The sequence below is a fragment of the Rhinolophus sinicus genome, linkage group LG06, assembly GCF_036562045.2.
Source record: "Rhinolophus sinicus isolate RSC01 linkage group LG06, ASM3656204v1, whole genome shotgun sequence".
NCBI classification, from domain to species: domain Eukaryota; kingdom Metazoa; phylum Chordata; class Mammalia; order Chiroptera; family Rhinolophidae; genus Rhinolophus; species Rhinolophus sinicus.
The window spans coordinates 74478837-74492950 of NC_133756.1; the positions used below are offsets into that span (position 1 = coordinate 74478837).

Below are 14114 nucleotides of genomic sequence, written 5' to 3' on the forward strand. Positions count from 1 at the left end.
TGCTTAGCCACCCGGCCGCTGGGGAAGCCCGCGGAGCCGCAGCCCCAGCTCAGGCTGCTCTCGCCCGTCCCGGGGCCAACCCACGGGCCTCGCAGGCCGTCCACCGCCCAGGGGGGCGCGCTCGCGGCCCGCCGCCGCAGGCTACCCTCCCTGTCCTCCCGCTGCAGGAAGGCCGAGTCGGCAGGCGCGCCCGTCCAGCCGTTCGCCCCGCAAGCGGAGGGGCCCGGGCCTCGGGGCCACAGCGCCCTGGGAGACCACGCCGGAGACAACACGTGGGCCCGCGGGGCCGTGGGGTAAGAGGCTGGAGCCCAGAGCGCCCCCGTGAGGCCCCACCAGCTGTCCCCTTGCCCCGAACTCCCCACTGAGCGGCCCACAGCCAGGGGAGGGAGAGGGCCCCCTCACGCGTGGGCTTTGCATCTCTCACTTGCACCTCCTTCCGGGCACCCACCTCCCCGACCTCTTGCCCTAACGCTCGTTCCCCAGACTCCCAGTCACAAAGGCATCCTTCCTTGTCTGTGGGCCCTCCTCCTGGTGGCCTTTCAAGGCACCGGATGCCCTCCTTTCCTGGCACAGACCTGGGTGGCCCCAGGCAGTACCACCTACTCAGTAACCTCCTTCCTCCTTCATTCTTCCATCCCAGTGCCTGGCATAGGGCCGGTGGATCCATTCTTACTGATTCAAAACTTTCCTGTACTGTATTTTCTATTTCTTCAGGATACACCTTTCCCTCTAGGTGACAATAAAGGGTAAACTGTTGGCAAATACACTGATTACTGCAGTGGCTTTAATTTGTGAGTCTTTCCAGATAGCCATGATTGCTTTACTTGTTATCTTACAGTTCTCTAATACCTCTGTCTTAAACAATAGTGGGCTTGAATACCATAATGCTGTAGTTTGGTGTGGAAAATAGTGTTTGGGGCTGTGCGCTGTTTTAGTGTCTCTGAAACATGCATGCAGTGCTTGCTCAACCTGTATGTAAGGTTAATCCCGTTTTCAAGCGGAGCAACTGTTTTCAATGATTAAAAGCAGGGTTCATGGCCCAGTTTTATAAGTCCCAGATAATTCACCATATTTTTTCCTATTTGTATTTTATCTTCCTATCTGATAATATCTTTCTTATCACAGACCTTAATTTCCTTATCTTCTGTCAGTTAGATCTTCCAATTTGCTTTTGTCTGTGTTCCCCCACCCCCTATTTTTGGTTTGGCTTGCCTCTTGTGTCTCGTTGATTTTATATTGTTATCCCTACCCTGCACTCATAGTCCCTTTCTCCTGCTTTCTAAGTATTTTCTTAACCTCCTTTAGATGGGGAGCCAAAGTTCGTCTTTTCTTTAAATCAGCATTGTATCTTACCCATAAATGTGCCTGTCCCACAAACTGTATAGGATTTTAAGGAAACAGAGGAGCAAAATGGGGAGAAGAAATGGTGAGAACTGTGACACCAACCTGAGTATGTCGAACATCTCTCATGAGGTATGGCACATGCTATTGAATGTGAGTGTTTGGGCAGCAGCTCCCATTGTTAAGACCTAACTCCCATTGAATCTTACTGCTGAATCACTTGAGACTGTCTCTTTGTGAGCATTTTGTCCTGAATTTTCCTCTGGCACATTTGGAATATCAAATGGAAAATTTGAAATTTCTTTTAACAAAGGAAAAGTTAACCAGTTCTCTCCAAAACTGAACACCAATTATAATTAGATTTTGTTTTATTTTCTCACACATATTTTGTGAAAAATATTGGTAATACAGGTGGACTATCAAAAAGTAAAACCAATTCCTCACCTGTAAGGAATTGCAATCTAGCTGGCTTCATGTGTGGTTGAAACCTTCCTTACCAATTGACAAATTTAATTATATTAATTTTATTGTGTAATCTCAACAGCACAGTTCATCAGCTGCCCTTTACCATGTTAATTCCCTCACATGTTATTCGTACATTAGTGTACAAGGATTACATACATAGCTGAGAGAAGCTTGAGAATCTGTAAGGGAGGTTTTAAAAATACAAATAACTGGACCATACCCTCATCCTATTGAATCAGAATCTGTAGTATTTTTTCAACTATTATTTTTAAAAAGCTCCCCAGGTAATTCTCACGTAGAGACTAGACCCAAAACATAGTATTTCAGAGAGCAGATAATAATGTATTAATTTTATCTTTCAAAAATCTCAAGAAAAAGAATCTGTAGCCTACCTCCCAAGGTTCAATTATCCTTCCCATCAGGAGATAACTTCTTTGTGGATCAGTTAAATCCTCATACTGTATACAAGCTTATTCCTCCCTATTCTTACTTAGTGTGGAGATACCTAATACTACCTAACATTCTATTTGTATTTTGCTTAGAGTTGAACTTACAAAGGATTTTCTCATTTGAGATGGAAAACAACTGAGTTCTTTCCAAAAAAAATTCCTTTTTAAAATAATAAACCAATCATGTCTTCACTTTTCCTTTTCCAGAATAAATTATTGCAATCTTTCCTTACACACACCCCACATTTTTGTCCCCATTGCACTCAGCACAATGTCTGGAACATAAATATTCAATACATATTAGTACCTTTCCCTATTCAATTTTTGGTTTTCTTTTGAGTATTTCCTGAGTGTTTCTCAACATCTGGAGTTCAGAATGAGTAGTGGGCCGCTCAGTGTTGAGTGTAATGTGAGGATTAGAGAATTTCCTTTGGTTGATGGAAAGATTTTATAGGCTTTCAGATCTGGTACTCAGATACAGAAAATTTGGTGAATATGCCATTGTGTACCAGGGACACACTGCACTGGACATTTTATTATATTTTTAACTCAATTTTTAAAACCTGTGTGCCATTATTTTTAACAAAATGAGAATGGAACCATAAATTATTGTAAATGCTTTTCCATTTCCTGACTAATAAGTGTTATGAAGCTGATAATAGTTTGATAAGAGAACGTTGCATGCTCCTCAAATATGCTGGTAATAACCTTATAAGAGGGAGAGGGGGGTCATGAAGCTTTGTGCCTTTTGTCACATTCTACCCAAAGGACATGTAAAATTATGTACCTGAGCTTTTAAAATGTTCTTAACATTAACTTTATCTTAAAAGAAATATTCTTTTAGAACTTACCTCACTGGAATTTGGACTCAGAAGTACCTGTTCCTGAAAATAAAAACCTCCCACCTGGAAAGGATAATGCAGCAGGTGGTAAGAAATTCTAGATGTGTATATTTATACTTATATTTATAAATATAGGAAAATTTATATTCATATTTGTATATGAATAACCACTCATATTAAAGGGGGTTTATTTTTAGTATAACCAGTTTATGTAACTATTAATTGTCATTTTTTTCCATGTACATTCTTTCAGGCAAAATTAACAAGGTAAGGATAAATGTTTGGTTTTAAATAATTCACAAAACACATTATTTTAAAATTATATATGTGTTCTTTAAAAAAATTTCTTTCCTCATAGTTAAACTTTAAATTTTATTTCTGTAGGGTTCTTCAATCAAGTCAAAGCCTTTAGTGTTTTACAGGGCTGCAAATTGGTCATTAAATTAATATAAAAGGAAATTAACTTTGTAGTGAATATAGTGTTTTCTAGTCATTGCCGAAAGAGAAATAGTTCTCAGCCTTTAAGATCTCTTGAAGCAGTTGGAATGGTTAATATTGTGTTTTGAAGAAGTGAGAAAATTAATCTTTCGTTTACTTTTTTCAATCAAAATGTAAAACACTTAACTGTAAAACACTTAACTGTTAGTGAAACAGACAATCTTAATGATATTCAAAGCTCATTAGTTAACACTGTTTAGTTGGTATTTATAAGATGATACTAATTCCTACTGAAATCAGTAAAAACAAGTTATGTCTGTATGTATGTCAGGAAGTATTGTAGGATTTTACTATAGATTTTTTGGTTGGAACTATATATTCCTTGGTTATAAGAACTATACAGTCTTAGAACATGAGTAGGGAGCAGAGATATATTGTGTTTAAAAGTCTTCTGTGCTTTCTAGAACCATTTGGAAATTCCAGTAGAGAAACTGATGCTAGAACTTAATTTGTCAGAGCGTGCTCACAAAAGAACACAGGTGAAATTTTATTCATCATATTCCTTTCCTAAAGTATTATTTTTAAAAAATGCATGCAGTTACTAAAATGTTGTCCATGGCTTTTCTGTTATCAGAATAGTAAACAAGAGATATTTCACTTCTGGAGTTATCCTCTTAATGAAGGAAGTACCATGGAGACCAGGTGAGAGGATATTTTGTAAGCCTCTAAATTAGTGAAATAAATTTAAATACCGAGGAGTTGACTACTCATCTGAAATACTAGGACAAAAACAACCAAAAGAAAAAAGTATTATGTGCAAATAATACCCTAAAATGGGAAGTAGCTGGCAGACACCACAGAGATAATCAGTATATGGGTAACTGAAAGTTTACTGGGCTATTACAATGAGGGTTTAGATGGATAGAGTTTGGACTTCTCATTGAAGAAAAAAGGAATTGTAAGAGGAAAGTAATACTTTTCCATGTGCCAGAAACAATTTGAATTCCTTATGTGTACTAACACTTTTAACCCTCACAACAATCCTATAAGGTAGGTACTGTTACCATCATCCCTGTTTTACATATGAGGATATTGAGGCAGGGTAACAAGCTAAGTGTCTTGCCCAAAGCTATCCAATTAATGAATGGTGGAACCAGAATGTACAAATAACTTGGTTCTCGCTCATAAGCACTGTAGGGTATTGCGTCTCAGACCTTACTTGGATTTGAATTCTTAGTTTTTGGTTCTTAAACTTTAGTGTGCATTAGAATCAGCTATAATGCTTCTTAAAAGTACAGGTTACGATTATTTGGAAATGAACATTTATTGAACACTATATTATGTGTCACTTTTACATACAGTATGTTGTTTAGTGGAGAACTTGAGTTCTGTTCCTCTTTTGTACCCAGTTTTGACAATATAGTAGCTAGCTCCTAGTCAGAGGGTTTTACCTCTGTGAGGCTTAGGATAAAGTCCTACCTAATGCTAAAATCTGAGGGGCAAAACCAAGAAGTGCTAAAGGGACTGTCCTAATGGCCTAAGGGAATGTTGGAACTGATGGGGATAGGAAAGGCTACTTTTACTAGAAAGAACTCAGCTGGAAACAGGGATTTCAAGGTAAAAGATCAAATGAAATGTGATCAAATTGAATTCTATTATACTGACAGAAGAGCAAGCACTTTATGGGTCAGAATGCAGTTTACGATCACAGACCTGGGATCCCACCACCTAGGTTTAAGTCCCAGTTCCACCACTTACTAGATGTATTACCTTAACCAGCCTTGCCTCAGTTTCCTTATCCATAAAAGGTAGACAGTTAAATGTGCCTATGTCATGGGGTTGTTGTCAGAACTAAACAGAATAATGTGTGTGATACGCATTCGCTGTTAATACTGGGGAGGCCTAATAATATTATGAGTTGGAAGATTGGTATCAATGAAATATTGTATTACTGAGATTGTTCTCCTCGATATACCATCAACAAGTAAAAAGAATAAAAGTAATGATTTTCATTTAGTGTTTAACATTTTGCAAAGTACGTTTATATAATCGTCTTGCTTCTTAGACCATCTACAAAGTAGGTATTTTCATTTCTCCTGCCTCCAGATTCCATGATCTTTTTACTATACCGCATGGATTGTGTTTATTAGCAATTGTAGATTTAAAGTAATTTTCCTGTAGTTTTTGACAGGCAAGTCAGTATACCTAGTTTTTAGCTAAATGAATAAATTTTACTATTTTCTGTAGAAGTGAAAGTATTTTTCAAAATCTTTAAAGATTACTTTGCTGTCTTTAATATAAACTGGCTTTAAAAGACGATAGTGAGATTATACATATTTGTCAATTAATGGATCAAAGTTTTCTTTTTTTTCCCCCCTTCTTCTGTCCCCCTCCCCCGGTTCAAGTTATTGTTTCTCAGTCTAGTTGTGTAGGACACAGCTCCCTGGCCCAGACTGGTGTTACGAGCCTTGCACTCTGCTCAATCAGCAGCCCAGCTCCAGGGAGAGCTGCTGTTCACAATCTTTGAGCAAGGCGCTCCAACCACCTGAGCCACTGGTCTGGCCCCAAAGTTTTCAATGTCAGTATTTCTAGTAAGCTTAAAAAAAAAACTAACTATAAACTCAGTATTCTATGGCCTGGCCTTTTTGCAGTTTTCATTTTAATATAACACCTAGACGTATTATTCCTAAAATAAAAGAGTACCATCAGATGAAAATTACTATGGACTATATCTGGGGTAATTTTGGTTTGATAGACATTGTTTTGCTTCCTTTTTTGTTAGAATAATTTTAAAAAACCACAATGGCTAAAGTAGAAGCTTTTATTAAGTAACCTAACTATGTTCTTTAAGAATTTCCTTGTATCTAATTCTGGGCCAATAAACATTTCACTATAATTTCAATTTGAGTTAGATAGCCTCCTTTTCAGACATCATAATTGCATCTACAATATATTCATAAGCAAATAGATATAATTAGCCACTTTTAACCTAGTGGCCATTCATAGCCAGAGTTAGCCATATGTAGTTATAATGATCTCATTACCTGTGCATGCACAAAGAGATGTCCAGTTAATATTTTAATCAATAGTTTTAAAAAAAGTGTACAATTATAGCATATTTGGAAATTAATATATTTCTATTACAGATAGATAGATACACATATGCCATTAGGAACTAAACATTAACCAGTCTTTGATAAAGTTTACTTATTCATTATCATTTTAATAGCATTTTAATTCTAGTCAACAAGCCATTCATTAATTAAATCATTTTTTAAGGGATTTCAAAAAACCTTCAATGGAAACTGGCTTTAATGTAACCAATAATCCCATAAGGCTCTTCACTCTGAACCACTCACTAACAAGTGCTTCAGTTGATAAACAAGTTGGTTCTTACTCTGGACTGCAGACACCATTAGGTCTCTGCTGGCCCTATGCTGATGGAGATTTTTTTAAGGACAGAAACGAGCCGTATATTAATTTATGTTCAACTACAGAAAATAGTAATGGTGAAACTTTATCTGCTCCAAACTGGAATTTGAAATATGGAAACATCAGTGTAGAAGAAAATTTAACAGATGAAAGTGATTTATCAGAAGATGAAAATACAAATGATACTTTACTCAGCTATTTTAAAAAGATGGACCTGAACTTAAAGCCAGAAACAATAGAAAATGTTGAAGAATCTTTCACGGAGGAACCAAGTGAAGTATTTCTGTATCCTGATTTTCTCCCTCCTCCTTTCAATACTCTGGACTTGCACAAATTAGCCCTCTCAAAATCTGAAAATTGGAAATCAACAGTGGACTCTCTAGAAAGCTGTATTGAACATTTGATAACTCGTTTACTGGAAATGGAACGCTTGCAGCATATGACTATACAAAAAGAGAGGCCAAGACTACAAAGTACCTTCTGTACTCCAGCGGTAACCAATCGACCCTCTTCCTCCAAAACTATACCAAAAATGAGACAGCCAAAATTTTCTGACTCTGTGAGTCTTCAGACAACTTGTATAGATAAAAGTAGAGAAAAAAGGAAAAACAGTTCTGGTTCTTGCAAGCTTGAACAAAATGCTTCAAAATGGATTTGGAGCAATGCTGACAAATATAAATGGAATTCTAGACCACCATCTCTGAAAAGTTCATCCACAACAAAACAACTGATGGCATCTTATGATGATTTTAAGAACCCCAAAAGCTCCATTTTAAATCCATGCCAAGAACTCTCAACCAAGCCTACTACTGCCCAAACAACTCAATCACTGGTTAAAGTGGTCTCAACAAGATATTGCCTGCCACCCAAGTCTCCAATACCAGTTTCACCCATACCTCTGACTTTTCCTGAAAATCTGAGGGAGGAAACTAAAGGATCAATGACAAAAAAGAGATTTTACCAAAAAAACATACTATTGAGCAGACCATTCTACATTCAGAAGCTAAACTGTTTATCGCCTTCATTTATAGCCAAGGATAAGTGCCCACTCATTGAGCAAAAATAACTTTTTTCATACATCTGAATGTGAGCAAATGTATATCCAGGAAGCCCAGCTAAAATATGGTTCATCATTCCGAGATGCAGGTATTCAACACACACACACACACACACACACACACACACACACACACACACACAGTGATATATGGAATAGAACTTGTGGAAATCACTGCTGAGGTATCTATATATCAATCCAAGGGCTTTCATACTGACATACTTGACAATCTTTTGCATGTTCCGTTTCACTTAGTAAACTATTCTATTCAAAAGATTTTTTCATTGTGATTGATTCCCAATATAATCCCATCACCAATGAATAGCATAATGGACTTATTGCTGCTATAATTTTCTTGTGTTCTGTTATACACGTTAGTTACCTCTTTCAGTGATTTTTTTTTTTTAAATTTTCCCACTCTATTACCTTTTTTTCCTCCCTTCCCATCTCCACAAATCTCTTTTGTCTGTCATTTTGACTTATCCTTTGGGTATTTGGCCATTAAAAGCTAAAGAAGTTGCTATTTTCTTAAATTAATATACACGATCCTGCAGACCCTCCTATGAATCCTTAGAAACTTTCCATTTCCCAGGTCCTTTGTCATTTGAAAGCAAGATCAATTTTCTTTGGGGCCTAATTACAGGTTTAGGCATGAAACAACCCCCTATCCCCCTCAGATCTAGTAGGTTTTAAATGTCCAAGGAAAAATGGGAAAAGGTCACTGTCCAGAGCAGCCAGAATCTCATGTTAACGGGATTACCCCCCCTCCCCCCCAAGGCTCTTTGTTGCTGGAAGTCTTAACTCTGGTTAGTTGAAACTCTAAGCTAAAGCTTAACTCATTAACTGGTGAAAAGGGAAACTACCTGATTGACACTTACTATACTTAAGAATCAGAGAAACAAAGAAGTAGACTCCTGGGTTCTACTGCAGGCTTACAGAAACAGAATCTTTTGGAGTGGGGCCCAGGTAATTTTAATGCAAGTGGTCTGCAGATGACACTGAAAAACACTGTAAAGGAAGAACTTGATGAAATGTGCATAGATCAGAGTTTGGATATTTGGGGGTGGGGCGGGTGGGGGTGGGGACGGAGGGTAGTGTGCTTTGGTTTTAGTGAATGGTGATTTCAAAGTAGTTTTTTTTTAAACATTAAAATAAAACCACACACAATTAAAACTTCAAACATTACCCAACAGTAAAATGAAAAAAGGCCTCTTCCCATCCCTCCACCCTCCACACAAAGGCAGTAAAATATTGTTTTTGTGTATCAGCCCCAAAATAAGATGGAATATTTGATTTAGGAATGGATGAGGTAAATTAAAGGACAATTCAAATAAATGTTGAAGAGAGCAACTGAAGTTTTAGTAAAAGAGTAAGTTTCAACTAGTTTTCTTAAGAGTCAGAGTATGCTTATTTTTTAGGTTAATTTCAAAGAATTTTCTGGAACCATATCAACACAGCAATGGAAGTAAATTTAACTGTTCAGGATCCCTTGTTATGTAACAGAATTTTACCTAAATCCTATGCAATTTGTGTCATTATCCAAAGTGGTATAACATCCCTTTTGCAGAATTAAAATACAAAAATTAACTTATACTTTCACTCAATTCCAATTGGCAATGATTTTTCGTTTCCCCTACGAACTACCTTGACTCTTCATTCTTAACAGTTCTTGAGTCCTGCACCTTATTTACCAGCCCTTTGTACCCATTCTCATTTCTACCTTCCTCTTGTTTGGATTTTATTCCTTCACCTTCCGGCTATAAAGATGTAATTTTTCTTTGTAAAAACTTCAGGAAGGGACATGATTTGTTCCCCACGATTTGTATCCCAAATGATCATTGCCTGGCATGTCTTGTATACCCTTCAAAGTATTTCATTAAAGGATGGACTTGATCCATCACTGAAGATTGTTATTCATGACGTGGCACTTAGCACTGGCTCCATACCAGACTGCTGAATTCACACCCAGGCTCTGCCACTTCACAGCTCTTAACACCTTGAGGTTTTTTTAACCTCTGTTCACTTTCCTAATTTGTAAGGTAGGTAGAATACATGTCATAAAATCATGTGTGGATTGAGTAGTGGCAGATTTAAAAAATGTATATCAGAGAAAACAGGACCAGTGCAGGACTGAATGGGATGAGCCGCCTTAGCACCTACCACTGGAGTAACAATTCGTAATAGATTAATGCCCTACTTCTTGCAAGGCATGCATCAGGCACCAGGCAGGTATGGAGTAACAAAGATGTAAGCCCTCGTTTTCATAAGAACGTAGTGGGAGAGGGCATGGGAAATAAGAGTTGGGGAGAGTGTTTTTGAGGCAGAGGTCACAAGGATCAGTCTGTCAGGGGTTCCATGAGGTTGATTCCTGCACTAAATGATTGCTTTGGTCCTTTGGACTGTGTTGGGGGTGGGGGGTGGATACTGCTAGATAAGGGCAAACTTCTTATTGGAAACAACCAGGCTACTTTATGTAGGATGCCATTAGACCTAAACAAAAAGGAGCTGCTGTTAACACCTACCAGATCGTTTTCAATTAGAGTACAAAATTGCTTTAAATTATGTAAAACTACATTAGCAGCATTGCAAATCTCAATTATGAAGCAAAGGGACTAATAATTTTAACATGTCATGATCATTTAGTAAAAATATAGTTGCTGGGAACTTTTCCTGTGTTTAAACTAAGCCCTAAAATGAGGCAAGTAGTAGTATATAGCCATTTCAAATTCATCTTGTAGAATAATGGGGGCAAAATATTTGGTTCATTCAAATAGGCAATACATAGGAATTTGGTGGAGAGAAAAACCACGGGCTGGTGGGGAAGGGACCTGTAGTTACAAATTTTAATGTCCTTTGTTAAGTATTTCATTCACTATTTTTAAAAGCTGAAGATGCTTCCTGAAGAGAAGAAAATAAAGAGTGGGTAAGCTGAAGATGAGAATCAGGCCTCCCCATCTGCAATGGACCAATTTATTTAAATCATTACAGAAAAGGGAGTTATCTCATTGCTTATTGTGCTTCCATTACCAGGAAAACCAAATCAGAAAACATGTAAGAACAAGAACGTAAGAACAGGAATACAGCATTTGGTGTGGTGTTCTGCACTTTATTGCTCAGAAAACGTTTTGTCTGAAAGGATGGTCATACTAAACTGGCAGTCTGCAAGCTGCAGGTTCTGCCAAGTAGTCTGGTGGTAAGCTTCTCACCACACTTCTCCCTCCCCTTCACTGAGATTAACAAAGCACATCAGATGTCTTCTGAGAACTTCTAAAGTAAATATTTAACTTTAATTTAACCTGGTAGTTCCCAATCATATTTTAGCACAGAATACTTTTCGAAGCACATGTGTGAAAACATGAGTGAAACAGATCTAAGAAACGGGTAAGATCTAAGATAGGGTAGGTAATGGTGTCTTTCAAACTCAACGCAAAATACCAAACTCAAGCAAAGGAAAAATCAGGACACAATACAGTAACAAGATGCATATTTTATTGTTTTCCCAATCAGCTGACTAGGAACATTGCTGCTAAAATGCAAGTTACAATTCAAATACCACAAACAATTAGAATACATATTGAGTATTTTCAGATTTCAGCTTCCATATCTTGATCACTAAATGAAAAGATTCTTCAGAACAGTCCCTTACCCTACATATAGAAGGAAAAGAAAAATTAAAGATGCCATGATGTTATGTATCAAAATAACTGGAAAACATTTTAAAACTCAATTTAGTGTACATTAATGACATGTGAAAAACAGATGAATTTGTAGTGAACACTTTTATAAGGAGGACACTCCATCTAGGAGAAGAATGACAAAATTCATGTTGAATATATACTTGAACTACAATACTATGCGGAAACAAAGACTTTATGAAGGCCAATTTCTACTGATGTCTTTATAACTAAGGGAAGGAAATGATATATTTGAATATCTGGCTTTTCTCTTAACTCCAACATTTAAAAGAGCATTCTTTACTGTTTGGCCTAAATTTTCAGATATGTGATTCTTTTATTTCTACATTGCCAGCTAGAGTTCTGCTACAAAATGATGAAGATGGTAATGTTTAAATATAGTAAAAGGAATGCAGATATGGAACAAACCTAGGAACTATTTTTCACTGCCTCTACCACATACCATAAAACATTATATAGTTTTTTCGTATTATAAAAATGTCCTGAGTATTTGTTTTAGTTAGGAAAAAAAGTGGTACTTAAAATGGCAAAACATAAAAATTATTTTAAAACAAAATTATTTTGAGAGAAAGAAGTAGAGTGGCATGAGATAGGCACTGGGGAATAAAGAAACAGGATGCTTTTAGTAAGGATTTAGGAGCAAATACAAACACTGGGATGGTCTTCAAATTTATGACAAGATGCTCCATCCCTTCAAAGCCTCAAGACTCCAACCTAATTTGTGATAACCTTCAAGAATAAGGTCTACCTAGAGAACGGTGTCTAAAATGGATATACTTTCTAAAATCTCAGCTATTGTCCCAACTACAGAAAGAACGATGACATCTTTGAGAGCTATGGCCTAAGATTTATGAATCCTGAAGTCTGACAATCACTTGATATCATTTTTGCCACGAAGTATAATAAGGCAAAAACTTCATGAGAGAGTACTGTATTTGAAAACTATATAGCTACTCTGAAACATGAATGCAGGTTTTTAAAGAATTATTCACTAAATGACCTCAATCTAACAGAGGTCTTGCAGAATTCCAAATTTCTGCCTCAGCAAAATGACAAATTCTAATAACATCGTACATATAAAGACGGCTTACAGGATCCTGTCAAATACATCAATCCAGGAATGCTTAATTTGGGAATATCAAAGGTCTACAGCATGTCATCTTTCATTTCCCTTAAGAAAAATTGACAATGGCTCTAAATAGTTGGCCTACTTTAAGACCATGCATGACTGGAATGCTTGTTAAAAACAAAGTTATTAAAGGACAAGTTGGAGAACAGAGTATTAAAGGAGTTGAATTGTGTTCTGAAAATCTCAGTTTCTGTTCTTTTGCATCTGCCATGGAAATAAGACACCTAAAGCTAAAGACTAGCCGTATGCATTTGGCTGCTTGCGGTTTTCCTAGTAATCCTTAGGAAACTATTTTGAAAACCATGTGTTAACGTGTGGAATCTCACGACCCAAGAATCTTTTATATCACTAAATTTGACCACTATTTTTATTTTAGGGGAAGGGAGAAGGCGGAAGAGGCAGGAAGCATGATAAAACAATCACTTTACAAATGAACACAATAGCACTACTATTCTAAGTACCAAACATTAATGAAACCCAAATCATAATGCTGAAAACTAAAAAATCAGACAAAATTAAATGGAGGATTCTTTTTTTTTTTTTTTAAATCTTTATAGGACAGAAACCTTAGCTCATGTCTTCTGGTTGTCATCATCTTCCACTGAGCTGCACCTAAAACACAAAGAACAAGTAACAAGCAACTTTGTTTTTAAAGAATATGCAACAGTTTTGAAGGCATAAGATGAACTGTTTCTAGTGGAAGTTAACTTACTTAAATAATTACATAAAATGAAGCCATGAAAATCACCAGAAGCATCAAAATATTAACTATTTTGAATGAAAATATCTACAAAAGACTTGAATATGCAGCATATTGTCACCAAAATAAGTAACGGTGGGAAATCACACCCGTGTCACTAAGGTCACAGCTGCACCAGTGATGCCTCACTTACAAGGCCTCACGCGACCTGACGATGAACACAACCTTGTATTATACTCTAGTAAGTCTAAACCGTGAAGAGATGGGGTGTAGATTCAAAGCTGGCTTATTATATCATCTATCACCTTCCTGGCTGTAGTCATTTCATGTCTTTAAATGGAGCAAAACCCACCAGAAGAAAGCTGCTACTCTGATTTTCCATTCTTGAATGCACCAAAATGTGCATGCTTGTTGTAATTAGGTGCCTGGGTGAATAAAAAAATCCCATTTACAATTTAAAAATATTATTTAAGCCCCTAAAATATGATTGCTTTCCATATTCCTTAGGGAGACAAGAATTATTTTTACCACCCAAACAGAAAATATTACATAAATTTCTGAAAATT

The 14114-nt window shown here is 36.9% G+C and overlaps 1 protein-coding gene across 1 annotated transcript; it reads left to right on the forward strand.

The window, feature by feature from the left end:
• The first annotated feature begins 1326 nt into the window (after positions 1 to 1326).
• On the forward strand, positions 1327 to 8223 carry FAM217A (family with sequence similarity 217 member A). The gene is made up of 6 exons (XM_019752355.2): positions 1327 to 1473; positions 3100 to 3184; positions 3351 to 3364; positions 4000 to 4074; positions 4170 to 4237; positions 6815 to 8223. Exons 1-6 carry the CDS (start codon positions 1360 to 1362, stop codon positions 8031 to 8033), a joined length of 1575 nt encoding a protein of 524 aa, XP_019607914.2. The 5' UTR covers positions 1327 to 1359; the 3' UTR covers positions 8034 to 8223.
• Positions 8224 to 14114: the final 5891 nt, after the last annotated feature.